The 17,892-nt window shown below is 40.4% G+C and overlaps 1 protein-coding gene across 3 annotated transcripts in view; it reads left to right on the top strand.

Moving 5' to 3' along the window:
- Positions 1-7,533: 7,533 nt before the first annotated feature.
- ANO6 (anoctamin 6) overlaps positions 7,534-17,892 on the top strand; it is a 72,754-nt gene continuing 62,395 nt past the window's right edge. The window contains exon 1 of one of the 3 annotated variants that reach the window (XM_071552349.1): positions 7,534-7,684. In XM_071552349.1, coding sequence (XP_071408450.1) covers positions 7,600-7,684 — 85 coding nt within the window. In that variant the 5' untranslated portion in view covers positions 7,534-7,599. Of the gene's footprint in view, positions 7,685-15,542; positions 15,611-17,892 lie in introns of those variants that run through there. The other 2 variants (XM_071552351.1, XM_071552350.1) reach the window with 2 other exon arrangements.

Raw genomic sequence — 17,892 nt, 5'->3', positions numbered from 1 at the left:
TTTCACAGCTCAGTTGTGAGCACACTCACATAAAGCCACATTCTGCCCTTGATGGTACTCTCAGCTCCGGTGGTTTCACTGGGGATTTGATAGAGGAAATAAGGTCAGGATGCAGCTCTTTGAGTCCAAGCCCCCAAATTTACTCTGATAAAAAAAAACTTGTGGACTTGTTCTCCCAATACCCCATGCAATGGAAGGAAACATATGCTCCTCCAAGTGACCATGGAAACTGGTGTATGGGTTTCCAAGGTGATTTTCTGGCAAGTGTCTGAAGGAGGAAGTGGCAACAAAACAGGATCCTAGGCAGCAGAAAGCATCCACATTCCTGGCGATGCAGCAGCCTGCACTGAGGAGGCCAAAGCTACAGAGACAAATAGCAAACTCCTCATTTTAAAATCACCGTAGCTGTCAAACACCTGGCAAAGGATGGTTAGCTTGGTCTGTGGTCCCAGCTTGCTCACACATCTATCTGTTTCCTTTCCCTGCTTCTATCTGGTGAATGAGATCAGTATTACACAAGTAAAGAGTCTTATAGCCCATCTTAAGGCTTGTATGAGCTCACTTTCAAGAGAAAATAAAAAACCAAAGTGACACAAAGAGAGGAAAAAAGAAACAGCATGAAACTGATTCATACCTTGAGGTTAGGAAATTCTCACACTCTCTGTGTATATATACACATATTTAATGCTTCATTGTAGTAAATAGGAGTGTTTTTCTATCTTGCATTTTGCAAGACATGGAAGATATGTGAAGAAAGCTCCATTTCTCTTTCAAGTGCAATAAAGACACTTTGCAGAGCACATCAGTATTCCTCCTGGAGCTCCAAACTGGCTTCAGCAGAACCCTTCCTTCACATCTTTCAAGAGGACTAAAACCCTTCTTATCTGCCTGTCAGTGTAATTCCTTCTTGGAGCAAATTTGAAATACAGAAAAGTCCAACATGACACAACAGAGTGGAGAAGGAGGAAGGGCTGGTGAAAAGATCATTTTCTTTTGCAGCATAGAGGAAGAGAAATTGATACAGGCAGGCATATGTGCTCCTCCATCTCCTGTGGAAGCATTAAAGCCTGTCACAGAATGCTCTCACATCATCAATTGTGAAGCCTACTGATGTACACCAGTTACATGACCACAAGCAAGTAAAGACATAGCATCTGACAATGGAACAACCCAGCAACAGAGATGTAACTGAAGTTTGAAAAGATGAAAAGATGAAAATCAAGACCATCCCCCAAAGATAAAAGAAGACTGATACAGAAATAGAAGAAAGCCATTTCCTTTCCACTTGAAGAGGAGCCAAAGGAGTTTTAAGTTTCCATCTACCTGTTGGCAGGAACTGCTGAGTCTCCAAATCACAAACACAAATCAAACTGTTGTTAAGTGTTTTCTTGTGCTTTTTCTGTTAATGCTTTCAGCTGTAAGTAAAGCCTTAAGAAACTTGACTACCAGGTTTTCCATTAATGACAGAAGGTCCTGTTCTATCCCTGCAGGACACAGTTATTGACAAGTTATTTTAAGATTGTTTCATAGCCACAGGATAGAAACAAATTACTGAAGTATTCTGACATTAAGCCACTTACATGATGGGGGATTTTATTTTAGAATTCCTCTTTCTTCCTCTCTCTTCAACTTTTAATGGAAAATCTGTGTTTGCAAGTGGTGGGAGAGATGAACAACAGCAGTCACTGAAAGCACTTTGCTTATCACAAGCACAGAGCTTTACTGAAAGCATGCAGAGGAAGCACTTGCTTATCCCACTGGAATTACAGGAAAAGTGAACGGTGGTTGAAGTGTGGGTTGCATTAGCCAGCACAGTAAGGGGAGATGGTGACAATGAGGAGAGGGGATGTAACCCACGTGACTTAGTGCCAAGACAACCCTTTCTGACCTTATCATCGATAAATTCCCACGTGCATATTTTTCACAAGTTCAGCTTTTTACTCAGTATCTATCCTACTGATGGCAGATAAGTAGTGTTTGTTACAGTTGTTGCTAAGTGAGCTTTACAGAATAGTACTTTCTCAGTTACTCAAGGAAAATTGTCTGATGTAAGCCAGCATGGAAAGGGAAGGGTTAATAAAGTTTTTGTGTTTTAAAATAAAACATCATAGCTTCTATGAGCAAATTTCCTGCAACATTCTTTTTTTTTTTAATGTGTGGGTTTGTGGCAGCTGCAGAAAAAAACTAATATTACCACAATATTATGGCATTCTTCAACTTTTCCAGCAAGTTATATGGGTTGGTGAATTTTGTGTTCCAAAATTTACCAACAATTTTCTCTTTCCAGGACTTACAGCTCCTTTTTGAAATGAGACAGCTGTTAAAGATCTCATTGAAAGAGGATTTTTTGTAGTCTGAACATTCAGTTATATGACATGGTTTTGTGTATTCCTCTCCTTTACTTTCCCAACCAGAATGTACCTGCATTTGGACATGGGAATGCTGAACAACATTATTCAAATTAGTTTTAATATTTAAGTGGGGTTCAGTGCAGTACTAAATGTAGCTCTTTGTATCTTTTCAGAGCACTCAGACATAACCTGTTTGCTGTCCTACAAGTCCGGCACGTACCTTCTCCAGCAGCTAAATATGATGCCCAGATACCACAGCTAATTCAGAGCAGCTTAGCATATCCCCATGCAAAGGGCAGCAACACAGAGAGGCACTAGAGCTCTGAAAAGACTTGTCACATTAGGCACAGACCATACCTGAGCTCACTAACCCACGTGGGTGACTTTGCCTTTCCCACCACCCATCTGCAGTAAGGCTGTAGTCTGCTGTGCAGTTGCAGGGTAAGGGACGACAACGGAGAACATGCTCTCTCTTGAAAAATCAGTACAATTTGCTACAGTATGACTTAGGGATATCCAGACAGATATGGGAATGTTTTTTTGCAAGTACAGTTAAAATATCATAAAACTATTATAGCACACTGCAAAGAAAATTATTGTATGTGATTGATCATAATTCACCATTTGAAATAGTTTCATTATCTCCCTGAATTTTAAATATTCTGAACTATTTGAGTTCAGATATTTGCGTTAGAAAAATAGTATTTGAACTCTCAGTCTATTATTCTAAGATACACATTGGCCATGTACACACCTTTCCTAAGACTTAACAGCTTCGTATTAAACAGGTTAGAAATATAAGACGTTTGCCATCTAATTCCCACATTACTTCCCGTACTAAGGACACCTGATGAAAGAAGGTAAAATGAATACATAGGTAGGAGCCAGCAAAAGACTTGGCAGTCCTTATGAGACTTCTGCATTAACTAATTACACATGCCAGTGGTCTGAGATCAATTATTTATATCCTCTTTTATACCTTGTAGCTGACATTTTCTTGGTAATTGTTATTACCAATTCACTTCAATAGAGGGCAAAAGAGACTGAAGTTGTCATCTCAGACTAGAGGTTGCATGCAAGAGTGAGAATTAAGAAATCTGGGAGAATTAAATGCAATTGGAAACATAACCAAGAAAAAAGAAAACTAAACACCAAAAACCTAAAAACCCAAAAAAACACCCTACTAGAACTGTACAGAATGTGGGTAATTTAAATTTCCCTTAATGCTTCCCTACTCTCCCTACCTGTAAATCATACTGAAATAATAGTTTGATGAAACATAATAATCTCAAAACTCTTTACAGTCATTTTTCTTTAGACTTGAACAGATTGCAAGCACTAACTTAACAGTACCAGGAAAAATATATGGTGTGGTGGGCTAGAAGTAGATTCTCCAACATTTTCTTTTATTGACTTTTAATGTAAGAGATTTCTGAATGATTCGGCACATTTAGGGGCATTTCTTGTGGGGAATGACAATTTTATTTGTTTTTATCTTCTCTCTGATTTTATTTCTCCATTAAGCAGGGACTTTGCATTGCAAGTGGTCTCCTCTCTGTTACCAAGTTTCAAACAGGTGTAAAAATTCACAGGTGTAAAATTCACCTGTATTCAGACACAAAAGCACAATATCCCAGCAGGTACTAAAAAGTCTAATGTTTTATGAAAAGTGAAATAATAGACTTTGTTTGGCCTCTGTGATAATTCTTTCATTCCTGCTAAGAATGAGGAATAGAAAGTTGGCTGTGTTCTCTGTTCCGTTATGAATCCCACAGTGATGAACCACGTTGACCTCTGTATCGTTAAAGGATTCCTCACACAGCAATAATTGTGTCCTGCTATTCCTCCCAAATCTTTTCTGCACTGATATAATTCACTGTAGTGACCTTAATACAGTAACTTTTAATAATTGATAGCTTTCCCACAAAACTCTTTCCCTCCAAGATTTTTTTAAGCACACTTGACCTACCATTTCTCCATATTTCCTGACTGTCTCTGCTTTCTAGATGCACATGGCTTTTATTCTGCTAGGCCTATGGTTTAAGCAGTATGAATTTTGTCTCCCAGAAGTTTGCAAGCACCAAGAAAGACAACATTTGGATTCAAAATTATCTTGACAAATGAGAAAGAACTGATCAAATGAGGAAATATAAAAACAAGGGTAAAAATTGTCCACTTAGAAGCAGAAATTCAAATATAGAAATAAAAAATGGGAAACTTCATGACAAAGAACTCAACTGCAAAAATTAATCTAAGACTTATTGCAGAGTGCAATAGAAATATGAGCTAACAACAGGGGCAAGAAAAAAAGAAATTGTTGCTCTGGGATATGTTAAAAGGAAAATAGGAAAATCACATCCAAAATGGTACAGCAATACTATTCACTCTGGGTGAATTCTTACCTGGAACACAATATTTGTTGTTGTGCACTGTACTTTGAAATAAAGGGTTAGGCAATGAAAGAAGGTGTACAGAGCTATTGACTTGTAAGATGGCAGTGTTACTGATGCTCAGTGCCAGATCCTTTATCAAAGGCCCTGTGACTCTAACCCCCTGGTGCTAGCCCAGATCCTTGTCAGTTAGAGACTTGGTGTCTGTGCCAGAGTTTTGTCACCACTGGGCTAAAAAAATCTCCTTTACTCTCCTCCTGATCTATATTGTTATGGTTGCTATGAAACCTTTACCCGTGGAAGCAATTTTTTCCACTGGCTCCATGGACTGGGTCTGTTTCTCACTTACAGGAATGTTAAAATAATTTTATTTCTTCAATAAAATTGAATACAGCCATGGTCGAGCAGGGGCAGGGATTAGTTAGTTAGCCTAACTTTTCATTTCAGTTGACTTTTGAAAAACTCAGCTAGAGGTTACACAACTGCAATTCTTTGCGTGGATGTTTTGCTGTTATCCATCTGACAAAGAGATGGCAGCAGGGTGGTGCTGTTGCATTTTCCTCTTCATTTACTTTTTTTTTCCTTAATCTGTTTTTCAGGTGTAACAAAACTGAGCTCCTGAAGCTTTGGTGCTTTACCAAAAGCACACATGGAAATATTTGCATCTGGTACAAAGTTAAAAAACAGATAGTTATGCATTTTCAAACAGTTTTATAGGAATTTTAGATACAATATTCCCATTGTTTTTTACAATAATTGTGAAACTGGGCTCTGAAGTAATCTATGAAATTGAACATTCGGGTATTGAAGGCTGAATGAAGCCTATAAAATATTCATATTCTGTAAATTCTGGGAAAAATCTTACAGTGAGCCCAGGACTGAAGAGGTAAATCTTCTACCTGTATTTTTAGTAGGATCAAGTTTAAAAAAATCCACATTTTACTTATGGCCTCTTTTTGAGGTGTCTTTTTTTTTTCTGCACTTTATCACTATTTGATTACATTTTCATTCATTAAATGTGAAATAGGGAAGTACATAACCAAAGTAACAATGGTGTCCCCGGTGAGTGTCTGAGTGCACAAATCTCACATCACAGTCCTAAACCAAGTTGTACCCTGTCTGTAACAATCCTAACCTCCTCCCATCATTAATGAAATAAGATCTCACCAGCCAGGCCCACATTTTGGGGAGACCTGCAAGGAAGGAGGGCAGCTGAATATTACACAATACAGGTATATAAAGACGTTGCTGCAATGTGTGCCGAGCACAGGTGTCTGCAAATGAGTCATCCTAGAGCAAACACTCCTGGCTAGGAGCTGCGCAATTCACTCTCCCTGTAACCTCACTGAGTGTGAAATCTGACAAGGGGTCATGACAGTGAGAAAGGCACATGCTTAGATTGTCAGAGGCAGATTGACAGCATCACAGGGCAGCACAAGAAGTTTCTAACTTAGGACACAAGAAAACACACCTTGCTATGCATCCTTACCCCCGACTGGGTATCCTCCCATCATATTGCCCTCCTTCTCTGATTCAGCTCTGTGAGGCTTTCTTAATCTGAGTGAGAAAAATGTACAATGTCAGATGGTACAGGTAACACTAAAATAAGTGCTGGCATCAATAAGGGCAAGAGCAGTAGTTTCTATACTCATGATTTCACTCATGGCCTTATAGACCACTTCTGAGTGATCAGTGAGAAAGAGTCTTTGCCAAGCAGAACTGCTCCAAACCTTCCCAATTAAATTTCTCAACTCATTTTTTTGCTGAACGTGCTTGCACTTAGGCTCACTATAAAGTCAGGCCCTACTGTGACTCTAACCCATAGCTGACTTACAACTGATAACCATATTAGCAAGTGACAAGCTTATCTGACAAATGGCAGTTAGTCCAGTTTCTTGTTTGTACACTTTAAACATCCTGAGTCCTGTGGGTCATTTAGGTATCAACAAGACTAGAGAGTGAAAATAGATTGCTTATAAGGTTTTTACTACTTTATACAGACAAAAAAAAATTATCTTGCTTTTCTTATCTTCTCTGTTCCTCAAACATGGCTCCCCCATTTCTTTAATCCATTTTCCAGTCTTATTTTCATTTCCACTTCTTCCCACTATACAATCTCATTTCCTCATTTCCTCTCTAGGCACTCCTCTAGATATCTTGCAGTTTTAGGAACCCTTTACTTCCCCTCTGGAACCAATACAAGTGAGTAGATGAATATATTGCTGAGCACTCAAATCCCTTTTTTATGAGTCCTTCTGCACCCACAGCATTTCTGCATAGTGACAATTCTGCATTTCCCGTGTTGCAAAATTCTCCCAGGTTGTGTCTGGAGGTGAAGATGAAGATGAGGACAACCTCTTACTTGAGAAACAGTCAAAAAGTCGAATGCATCAGTAGAGCTCTAAAGATGGGGGATTTATTCAATCCTTGAGCATTCCCCCTCCAGTTTCTGTTTCCTTTTCCAAATAACTCTGCCAATACTTATTGCTTTGGGGTTTTATTGCGGATGTGGGCTTCGCATTTTCAGCAATATTTAGCAATGGTGAGTCCTTCAATGCTTGGGTGCATAACGTTTTTAAAAGACCCAGTGCTCCAAAAAGACCCGACGCCCATCTTCCCCGCGGTGCCGTGGTGGGGGTGGGGCCGAGCAGAGCTGACCCCACGACGGGCGGTGTCCGGCGGGGCGGGGGCGGACGCGGACTCGGACCCGCCTGCCGGGAAGGTGTCGGTGTCCGCCCCTCGCCCGCCCCAGCCCCCGCCCCGGTCCCGCCGCCGCTCCGCCCCCGGGGCAGGCAGGTCTGGGGCCGGGCTCGCCTCCCCGGCGGCGGGGGAGTGGGCGAGGGCGCCGCAACTTCGGGATGATGAATGTGGAGAACCAAGATGTACTGCTGGATTTGGAGGAGGAGGAGGAAGAGGAGGATGGTGATGATGATGGGGAGATCGGTGAGTAGAGGGTTGGCAAGGGGAGGGCTCTCCCGGGACAGCCTCGGGACGGCTGCGGGTCGGCGAATGCTGAGCCCGGGGCGCGGAGGGCACCTGCCGGCGCCGTGCCGGGGCTGCGGCCAGCCAGGAATCGGACGGACCGGCAGGCAGGGCACCTGCACCGCCCAACTCCTTCTGCTACAACTACTGATGGTTTTCCCGTGTAAAATATGGGATGTCTTTGTCCGTGCCGGCGGTGTGTGACAGGTGTGGCCGCCTCTTGGAGCGGCGTGGCGATGGTCCTGCTTCCGTAGGATCGGCCAGACTCAGTAAGCGGAGAAGGACCGAAAACTTTACTTGGTCCTTTCTCTTTCCCGGGAGGGAAACGCATGAGAGGGAACAGAAGCAGCACTTTGCCGTAAGTGCGATGCTGGAGGACTTTGGTGTCGCAAGGATCTCGCATCACAGGCACAACCCGTGCCCCCTGTATCTTGGTCCTTGAGAAAATGCGAAGTATTCCATTGCCTCTGCCCTCCCTGGTTCATGCCGTTTCTGCCCGTGCTGCCTGACTGGCGCACCTTAGATTTACAGCCTAGCAAAAGAGGAGGATAATCATAGAATGGTTTGGATTGGAGGGACCTTGAAAATCATCCAGTTCCAACCCCGCTGCCATGGACAGGGACACCTTCCACTAGATCAAGTTGCTCAGAGCCCCATCCAGCCTGGCCTTAAACACTTCCACGACTTCTCTGGACAACCTGTTCCAGTTCCTCACCACCTTCACAGTAAAGAATTTCTTCCTAATATCTAAACCTCTCCTTCAGTGACACCACACACACCACCCCTCTCTCAAAATAAACAAACACAACAGAAAAAAAACATGAGGGAAATTAGCAAAGCAGAGAAATATTGTAATTTTGCTGGGAAGAAAAAAAAAGCATACTTTGTCTATCAGAAAAGCAGACAATAAAATGGACAGAGTTTTAAATTCAAAGGATGTGTTAGTCTTGTTCCAACATCAGCAGCCCAGGACAATGACATTGTATTTACTGTGGGAATTAATTTTATTAAAGTATTTCCAGAAAACAGCCCAAAAGGGGTTGGTTCTCAGCTGATTCAGACTGAAGGGGTCTATTCATTTCACTGAAGAGGCACAGATTTACTTCAGTTCAGAAGCTGTTTTCAGCTGTGGTAGCCAAGATATTCTAAAGTCTTTTGTTTCTGGTTAACTAGTTAAAATGGATCTAACAAATAAGAAATGCAGGCAAAGGTCAATTAGACAAGCAAGTAGAAGCTACATCTGAAAATATAAATTTTTATCAAATAAAAGGATTCCTGCTTATTATTGTTCAAACAGTTGTGAATGTTTTCACTGAGAAGTACATAATTTTGATAATTTTTTAATATTGAGACTGAATTTCTGCATTTGTAAAAAATTCTAGTGGCATTAACTCTTTCTGATACTCCTATTGTCTCTAAATATTAATCCTTAATAATGGCAAATACAGCCTGCCTCATTTATTCAGTTAGCTCACTCCAAAAGCGTATAACATTTTAGCCTCACCCAATGTCTGTGGAAATCAAGAAATGTCTTTCCTCCAGCATTACTAGCCTTTGTTTCAGATGGGAGACTCCCTTGATTTACAGTAATAGCCCAAAGACAAATTTAATTTTCCATATAAAGTGAGGCAGAGGTATTATTTGACTTCACTCCCTGAATTAAAGGGTGGATCAGCACTGCAATGTATTTGACAGATGCCTTTTCCTTTCCATTCTTCACCCCAGAGAACAACTGAATTGTTTCCTACTCATGATTCTGTCCAACTGGGGGTTAGTTCAGCTCTCAGAGCCAGCAGATCATGAGCTGCATATTCTACTTGCAGGATACCTTGTTGCTGAGCAGAAGTGGTGGAAAGGACATTGACCTGCGGTTGCCACTGCATTTAAAATTCTCCGAACTCCTTATTTTCTGCCTAGAAACTGTCAGACAGTTCCATAAACCACAGAGGTTTTCTTTCCCTTGGGCCAAACCTCATACTATATCTACATTGGTTTGCTTGTGTTTGGGGTTTTACAGAATATTTGAGTGCACTTTCCAGAAAATTTGACTTACGCAGGCAATATCCAGAGGCATCCACCATGACTAACCAACCTACAAGAAATACTTTTGCCTTCACTGGGCTATGTTAGCAACTTGCCTATTCATTGTTGTCTTGATTTTACTCAAATATATATCCTAGTTGAGCCTTGAGTGTACATCTTCCCATCTTTTAACACTGCTGCAGTAATGATCAGGCCATGCTTTATAGATGACCATGAAAAGGCCATTCATATGTCAACCTTTTTCTTGTCACACAATGTTGATACTGTGCTGATGAGGATTCCAGCTCTTCTTTCTGAAAAGGCTTTCATGCTATTATTCAGAACATGTTTTTTACCAACTACAGTACAAAAAGCATATAACAGTATTGGCTTATTTGAGCAACATTAATTGTGGAGTTGCAGCCTAAAATAACTGGTTTTGTGCAGCCCTCTGTACAACTGGAACCCTGCCCTAAGGGATGATGTTGTAATCCAAATGATGCAGACCAGGCATAGCTGTTCTTCACCTCATTACTTTTGTTCACTGTTCTGTTCTCTGCTTGTTTCCTCATGGCATATGCTGAATTCAGTCATGCTGCCTGTCCAGAGCTCTTATTTTTTTCCTATTCAATAGCTTCATTAACTTTATGCTTCTTGTATGACCCTACAAATATTATTGATATCATATACTGTACTCCAACAGGAATGTACAGTATACCAACAGTGTTCTACAAATTACTCCAGTTTGCCTTCATGATGCTGTTAAATGTTCAATTCTCTATGGAAGTCTTCTAAAGGCAGTGAAAAGTCTTAACAGGTAAATTCTGTGTTTGAGAAATATGGCTTTGTCCTGCAATTTATTAAATGTAATCCCTACCCTGTTGGAAATTTGAACAGGGTCTGCTCAGCAGTAGGTGCAGAGATCAAATCTAATAATTTTATAACATACAAGGCTTTGTAAGCAGATTCTTTAAAACATTGTAGTTCTGTTTCTGAAAGACACTATCTTCCTTTTCAGTCTACCTGCAGTAATGAGTAAAGCTGTCCTAGTCCACTCTTCTCACACCTGGTTTTGTTCTCCTTTGCTTCTCAGTCTTGTAATCAACCTAAAAATAACTGAGGCACATTGTGGTCCCCTGCTGTCCTGAAAATGGCTGTTGGATGGGAATGTCTGATGAGCCAAGAATAAAGAATTTTTGCTCCCTTTGTTCTGTTTGTGACAGTGTTCTTGTACATGTATATCTAGGAGGTGAGGAACAGGACCAAGCAGGAATGTAGATACATGGTCTCCTTTATCCTGATTTTACTCTTCATGGTGAACTGGAACTTGTACAGGTCCAGGAAACATTGGCCTTTAATAGTGGTCACCATTTAAACTCCTTTTCATGCCTTCATACCCTTTCTCATATCTGTTACCCCAATGGTTCACCTACCTTCCTCTCTTCATACTTCAGTAATTTTATCTCCTGAATTTCTGCCCACTTCACCTTCTCGGAATCCAAGCCACAGAGGAGTACACAATCCAAGCCACACAGTGACATCAATTTTGTCACTGAGAATGGTTGCATTTGAAAGTACACTGCTGGTGCCCCTCACTTTTTAGTTCTGATTTATTGATTTTTCTACAAAACTACTAAAAAAACCAAATAGTGAGTATATAAATGTTTAACTACAATATAATTGCCAAATTGCAGCTATTTATAATTCATAAATTCTGGAGGAGATCAGAGAATAAGGCAGGAATTTAGGTAACTTAAAATCTTCAAAAATATACCAAATTTTCATCAATTTAAAGGGGGGCTTACCATGAGTGAATTCCCAGTTGTCCATAAAAAACGTCCTACACTTTGAAAGCATCCTTGGTTCACATACTTTGAACTTATCTGTAAAATGCACTTGTATGTTCAGTATAGCTATGTCTACAAACTGTAGGAGGACTTGTTATATGCCACTGTATCAACTTGTGCCATTTGCACAACCTGAATAGTAATAGTTTTGTTTGTTTTCCTGGTTATTAAGTAATGAATTTATGTTGGATATTTATCACAAGTCATTCTTTGAAATTTTTCCACCATTTACAGAACACAGAAGCTCTTTTAAAAGGAAGAATACTCTATACACATTTATGCTCAAAACCTTATATTTTTAAATGACTTTTCAAAAATTATAATTTGTTAAAAAGAAAACTTTTTAAAATCAATATGTAGAAAACAGACAGCCTTTTGATAAATTACACAGAACTCCAGCACTTCCATAGTGTTACAGTTACTGAAATGAACCCAATGAAAAACTCAGAAAAAATGCCCTAATACCAGCTGATTTACAGTTTATGCAGTAAATCAAATCGCAGGTAGAGAGCTTGAATTGCAGGAGACCAGAGACACGTAAGGGGAGATGCATGCATGCAGTAACAAATGGATTTTTCCACAAGTGGACTTTTCAAAAGTACCTAGTGAAGGATTGATAATAAGACCTGTTACTATACACATGGGAAATTCACAGAAACACAGAATGGGCAAGGTTGGAAGAGATGACAAGGGGTCATCTGGTTCAACCTCCCTGCTCAAGCAGGATCATCCTGCAGCATGTTGCACAGGATTGTGTCCAGGTAGTTCTTGAATATATCCAATGAAGGAGCCTCCACAACCTCTCTGGACAGTCTGTTCCAGTGCTTGGTCACCCACACAGTAAAAAAGTTCTTCCTCCTGTTGCCTCTTGTCCTATTGCTTGACACCATTTAGAGGAGTCTGGCTCCATCCTTTTGACACCTTCCCTTCAGATACTTACAGACATTGAGAAGATCCCCTCTCAGTTATATGACCTTGCGGCGGAACAGGTCCAACTCTCTCAGCCTTTCCTCCTAAGAGAGATGCTCCAGTCCCCTAATTATCCTTGTTGCCCTCTGTTGGACCTGTTCCAGGAGCTCCATGTCTCTTTTGTACTGAGGAGCCCAGAACTGGACATAGGACTCCAGATGTGGCCTCACTAGGGTTGAGTAGAGGGGCAGGATCACCTCCCTTGACCCACTGGCAATGCTCTTCTTAATGCACCGTGGGATACCACTGGCCACCAGGGCACACTGCTGGCTCATGGACAGCTTGTTGTCTACCAGGACCGCCAGGTCCTTCTCTGCAGAGTTGCTTTCCAGCCTGTCCTGGTGCATGGGTTTATTCCTCTGCATGTACAGGATCCTGCATTTCTCATTGTTGAACTTCAGTCAGTTCTCTACCCCTCTCTCCAACCTGTGAAGGTCCTTCTGAATGGCTGCATGGAACTCTGGGGTATCAGTTGTTCCTGCCAGCTTTGTGTTGTTGATAAAGTTGTTATTGTGTGTCATTCAATAAAGTTGCTATCATTTAAATCACCTCATCCTAGAATTTCTTGGTATCTGTCATTTCCTAAGATTTGATGGGATGTGTGCTGTGGAATTAAGGTCTAGTTTGCCACTAGAAGTGTGGCAAACCCTGAGGGGAATCTGACACTGAAATGGTTGTAAAAAAACCGCAGAACCAAATGCAAGCATGCTCTGGTATGAGAGCAATTACATGGCATAAATTAAATAGTCTTGTACCCCCTTAACAAAGTCGAATAAAGTAGCATTATCCTAAGTCGGGGATTAATTGGGGTAGACCAGGAAGACGAGTTAATGATTGTTGTGCCTTTTACATAATGCATAAATAAAACTAAATATCCTATGCTTGACATAAGAAAATCTTTTTAAAAGGTGCCTCAGGCCTTAAACATACAGAGGTGTGTTTAACAAGATAATACACTTGACAGGCTGTGAATATCAAGAAGGACAGCACTGAAGGAGGTACCATGGGTTGGCTTGTGTTTTGTCCTTATTTTGAGGAAACAAAGGTGAGGAGAAAAATGTTATGCAAGTGCTGAGCTCTGTATCCCAATAAATACTGAAAATCAGCTTTTTTTTTACTGTACTGTTGCTAGTGCTACAGTGCATGTCTTTGGAATCGTTCTTTGTTAACAGTCCTAAGTATTCTCTATAGAATTTATATTGTTAAACTGATAATTTATTGATTTTTTTAATATAAAATTTTAAAAAACCATCAGCATGGGCCTGATAGTACTTGCAATTTTTTAGGGATTTTCGATTCAAATCTGGGCTTAGCGTGAATGTAGATGTAATGTTTTTTCCCTCTGAAGAGGGTATGTTCATCTGCTGCATTTGGCATGAGGAAAGAGTGCTAGGACATTTGGTGTTATGGTTCAGGTCTGAGGGATCTAGAAGTTGAAATGAAAACGGTAGTCTGTTACATCACAAACATGTCAAGCAGTGCAAATTGGCTTTGCTATCAAAAGAAATACTCCCCCCCCAACCACCTCACAGTGGCAGCCTAAGTCTTTGTGGCATTTTGTCCTTAGTTTTCTTTGGAGTGTGTCAGTGTGAGCACAGTAGGAATGCAAAGCTGTAAAGGACACTGTACACTTTATCTTCTTATTGCTGGTGTCCATAGGAAAAGGAAAACTCTTGCAAATTCTCATAGATTATGTTTGATAGTCTAAGACTTTAAACATCTGAGCACAGAATCTTTTGCCTTTTCCACCCCTCACACTTTACTTGGACGTCCCACATCTCTCTGAAGGTTTTGTGACAGCAGTGTCTTGGCTGCTTCCCAAGGAAATACACAGACATCTGAAATACAGTTTTGCTTGATTCATACTCAAGCATTTGATAACAGCAGTAAACATGTAGGTACGGTTCCCTGCATGAACTTAAGAAGTGAGCTCCTAAAGCATCACTAGAGCTAATTAAAAACAGAAATCGTCAATCTCAAAATGGCCTGATTCAGTATTTGAGCATTGAGGATGTCAGGTGTGCCCAGGCCCCATGAATGTGTATATGTAGTTTCATACTCTCTGCCTGAGAAGGTAATTCACCCAACACAGTTGTTGATTTATTTGCTGAGTGGCAAAGGACAGGGCATTTTACCAGGCTCATTACCATCAGGCAGCCCAGCACATATTCTTCCATTGCATGATACCATCAATTAGGGCTATAATCCCTTGTTCCCACTCCTATCCTGCATCCCTGTCAGAGCAGCTTCCTCTTCACTAGCCTTTCAGTTCCAAACCTTCTCAATATAGATGGCCCATCTCCTGTGCAGAAAATGACTAATTGAAAGGCATAATATTACTGAATGCAAAATAGATAGATGCCAGATAGTTTTGCTAATGAAAATAGCCATATTAATAAAATGTGTGTGTTATGTTTCAAAAAGGCTATGAGTCAGACCAGCAAAGATCTCCTTAGCAGGAAGAACAAGGAAGACCAAATGGTTTTGGAAAAAGACCACATTGAAACATCTTTAATGAATACCAGCTTGAGATTAGAAAAATAATTAAATATATTAAAACACAAACTGAATTTTAAGAAGTGTAGTTACAAGTCTACTGGAGCATTCTTTAATTGACTTCGTGCCTTGTGGTAGAAACAGCAGCTTAGTTTCAAAAGTTGTATAAAGGCTGAAAAAGATTTAACCCTTCAATTTAGTAGTTTAATTTCTAACTAAACCACTAGTCATCAATATTCTTTAGCCACAACAGAAAATGAAAGTTTCTAAGAACTGCCACCAATAGCAGATTTTGCTTTGCTGTTACACTTTCCCTTCCTTTCATTTTTTAGTTGATGGATTTTCTCTGGCCCCATTAATCTGGTTAGTCAGGTTCTCCAGCATTTTTTAGATGTGATTTCTCATGGGGCGTTAAATATTTGCATAAGAGTCTGCTTACAGTACAGTCATCAGAACGAGCAGCTGCACCAGTGTTCTTCTGCAGGAAATATCCACCACCTCTTTTCTGTTCAGTGCTGTTTGAGACCAGCTCGTGCAGCAGCCTAAATGCCTGGTAAATCTGAGTGTACTTGATGTGGGTCTGTCTTGTGGGTTTCTAGCTTGGGTGGATCTTTTGCTAAGACATCACAAGACTTTCACAGTGTCTACAGATCATAGACTTATACAATGGTTTGGATTGGAAGGGAGCTTTAAAGCTCATCTAGTCCAACTCTTGGCAATGAACAGGGATATCTTCAACTAGATTAGGTTGCTCAGAGGCCTGTCCAGTGTGACCTTGGATGTTTCCAGGGATGGGGCATCCACTACCTCTTTGAGCAACCTGTTCCTGTCTCACCACCCTCATTGTTAAAATTCTGTTCCTTATATCTAGACTGAGTCTACCCTCTTTTAGCCTAAAACTACCTTCCCTTGTCCTGTTTCTACAGGCTGTACTAAAATGTCTGTCCCTGTATTTCTTATAGGCCCCCCTTTAAGTCCTGACATGACACAGTAAGGTTTCCTTTTCAGGATGAAAGATCTTAGTTCTTGTTCCACGGGTGCAGCAGAGACCTGTGACCTGTCCCTCAACCATTACTACTTCGGGAAATTACAGTCAGATAAGGAATCTTCACTGTGTAGGGAACAGTGGGAGCAAGCAGCACTTGTGTTGAGATGCCCTGCACCTCCTATGCTCTGAGGATGGTAAAGGACTTGTGTCAGGAGAAGGGGATGAGATTAGTGACTTTTCAGATGGTAAAATATTGTGGATTGTTTCCTTCCTTTGTAGGAGGAATAGTAACTAAAAAATGTCATCTGGATTGCAGATCATGTTGGAAAGTATGAGAAGTGATCATAAAATATTGGCGGTGTAGCAACGCTGCTAAAGATGCTGGGAACTGATGTTAGTAATCCAAGGGCGTGCTGACACAATGGAGTTGAAGAGCCACACCCTGCATGTGGAGAAACTGGGGTTGCTGTCAGTGAAGGAATCCTGAGCTAAGTACCAAAGACTTCAACTTAGGTCCATGGAAAGACTCACATAGCACAAAGCAGGGTCTTGATTGGAGGTTCTAGTAAAATAAGTGTTGGAGAGATGGAGAAGGTAAAGAAGTGGAAGTGAAGGCAAACCGTCTGTCCAGATCTGGGTACAGACTGAGAAAGAAAGTATTTAAAAGTGAAAGAGGATGAACTCTTGACATTATTCATAAGGTGAGAGCTGGTCAGTGCAGCTATTAGGAAGAAATTCTTTACTGTTAGGGTGGTGAGGCACTGGAACAGGTTGCCCAGAGAAGCTGTGGAAGCCCCATCCCTGGAGGTGTTCAAAGCCAGGTTGGATGGGGTTCTGAGCAACCTGGTCCAGTGAAAGATGTCCCTGCTCACAGTAGGAGGGTTGGAATTAGATGATCTTTAAGGTCCCCAGGCCATTCTATGATTTTATGATTCTGTGATTATATTCATCTATTTACATAGTCAGGAACTCATTAAGCAGTAGCATAAAGATTCTTCCAATTGAGTTCATCAGAAAAATAAGCTATAACAAGGGACTAAGGTAATATAGCTATGGGTGAATTGAAATAATTAATCTGTGACATTGTCATGCATATTTTTAATATATAGTAAAAATTACATTGTGTTCATAGGTAATTTATTGAGCCGGGGAAAATTCTATCCTTATTCCATTAATTATTTGAAAACAAATTCCACTGTTGTAGGTTTGGCGCTGCAGTTAGAGATAATAACAAGACTGAGATAATAATCCAGAGGGCTCTAGCATTGCAAGAGAGTTTTATTAGTTTATGTGCAATATTAGTAAATATTAGTGTTGTTTTTCTGTGTGCTTTTTTTCCTTAAGTAGTCTAATGGAGTTTTTATAGGCATTAATGAACAAGGATGAGGTCAGGCAATGCACACTTTACCCTTGCGAGCAGTTCTTTGACTAGAGTGGGAATAGCATTATTTTTGTAAATGCTATTCATAGTAGAAAATGCAGAATTAGTCCCTAATGGAGGGAATATCTCTATTAAATCTTTCATCATCTCTATATATACTGATTTATTCTAGGAAAAATAATTAAATTCATTTAATTATGCTGCTGTCTATAAAATACAAGAAAGAATTTGCACCAAAGCAGAATTTAATCTATAAACCAATGGCAATGCTTAAGACAAACAGCTCAGCAAAATCTCCTACAATATTTTGTAAGACTTAAACATGTAATCTATTATTAAGAAAGCAAGAAAGAAAGTGAGAAAGCAAGCAAGCAAGGAAGGAAGCAAGGAAAGAAGAAAGGAAGGAAGGAAGAAAGAAAGGAAGAATGGGAAAGGAAGGAAAAGAAAGGGAAAGAAAGGAAAAGAA

This window comes from Pithys albifrons, chromosome 3 (genome assembly GCF_047495875.1).
Source record: "Pithys albifrons albifrons isolate INPA30051 chromosome 3, PitAlb_v1, whole genome shotgun sequence".
In the NCBI taxonomy this organism is placed as follows: domain Eukaryota; kingdom Metazoa; phylum Chordata; class Aves; order Passeriformes; family Thamnophilidae; genus Pithys; species Pithys albifrons.
The sequence above is the reverse complement of the archived record's forward strand: the minus strand, read 5'-3'. Positions and strand labels throughout refer to the sequence as shown.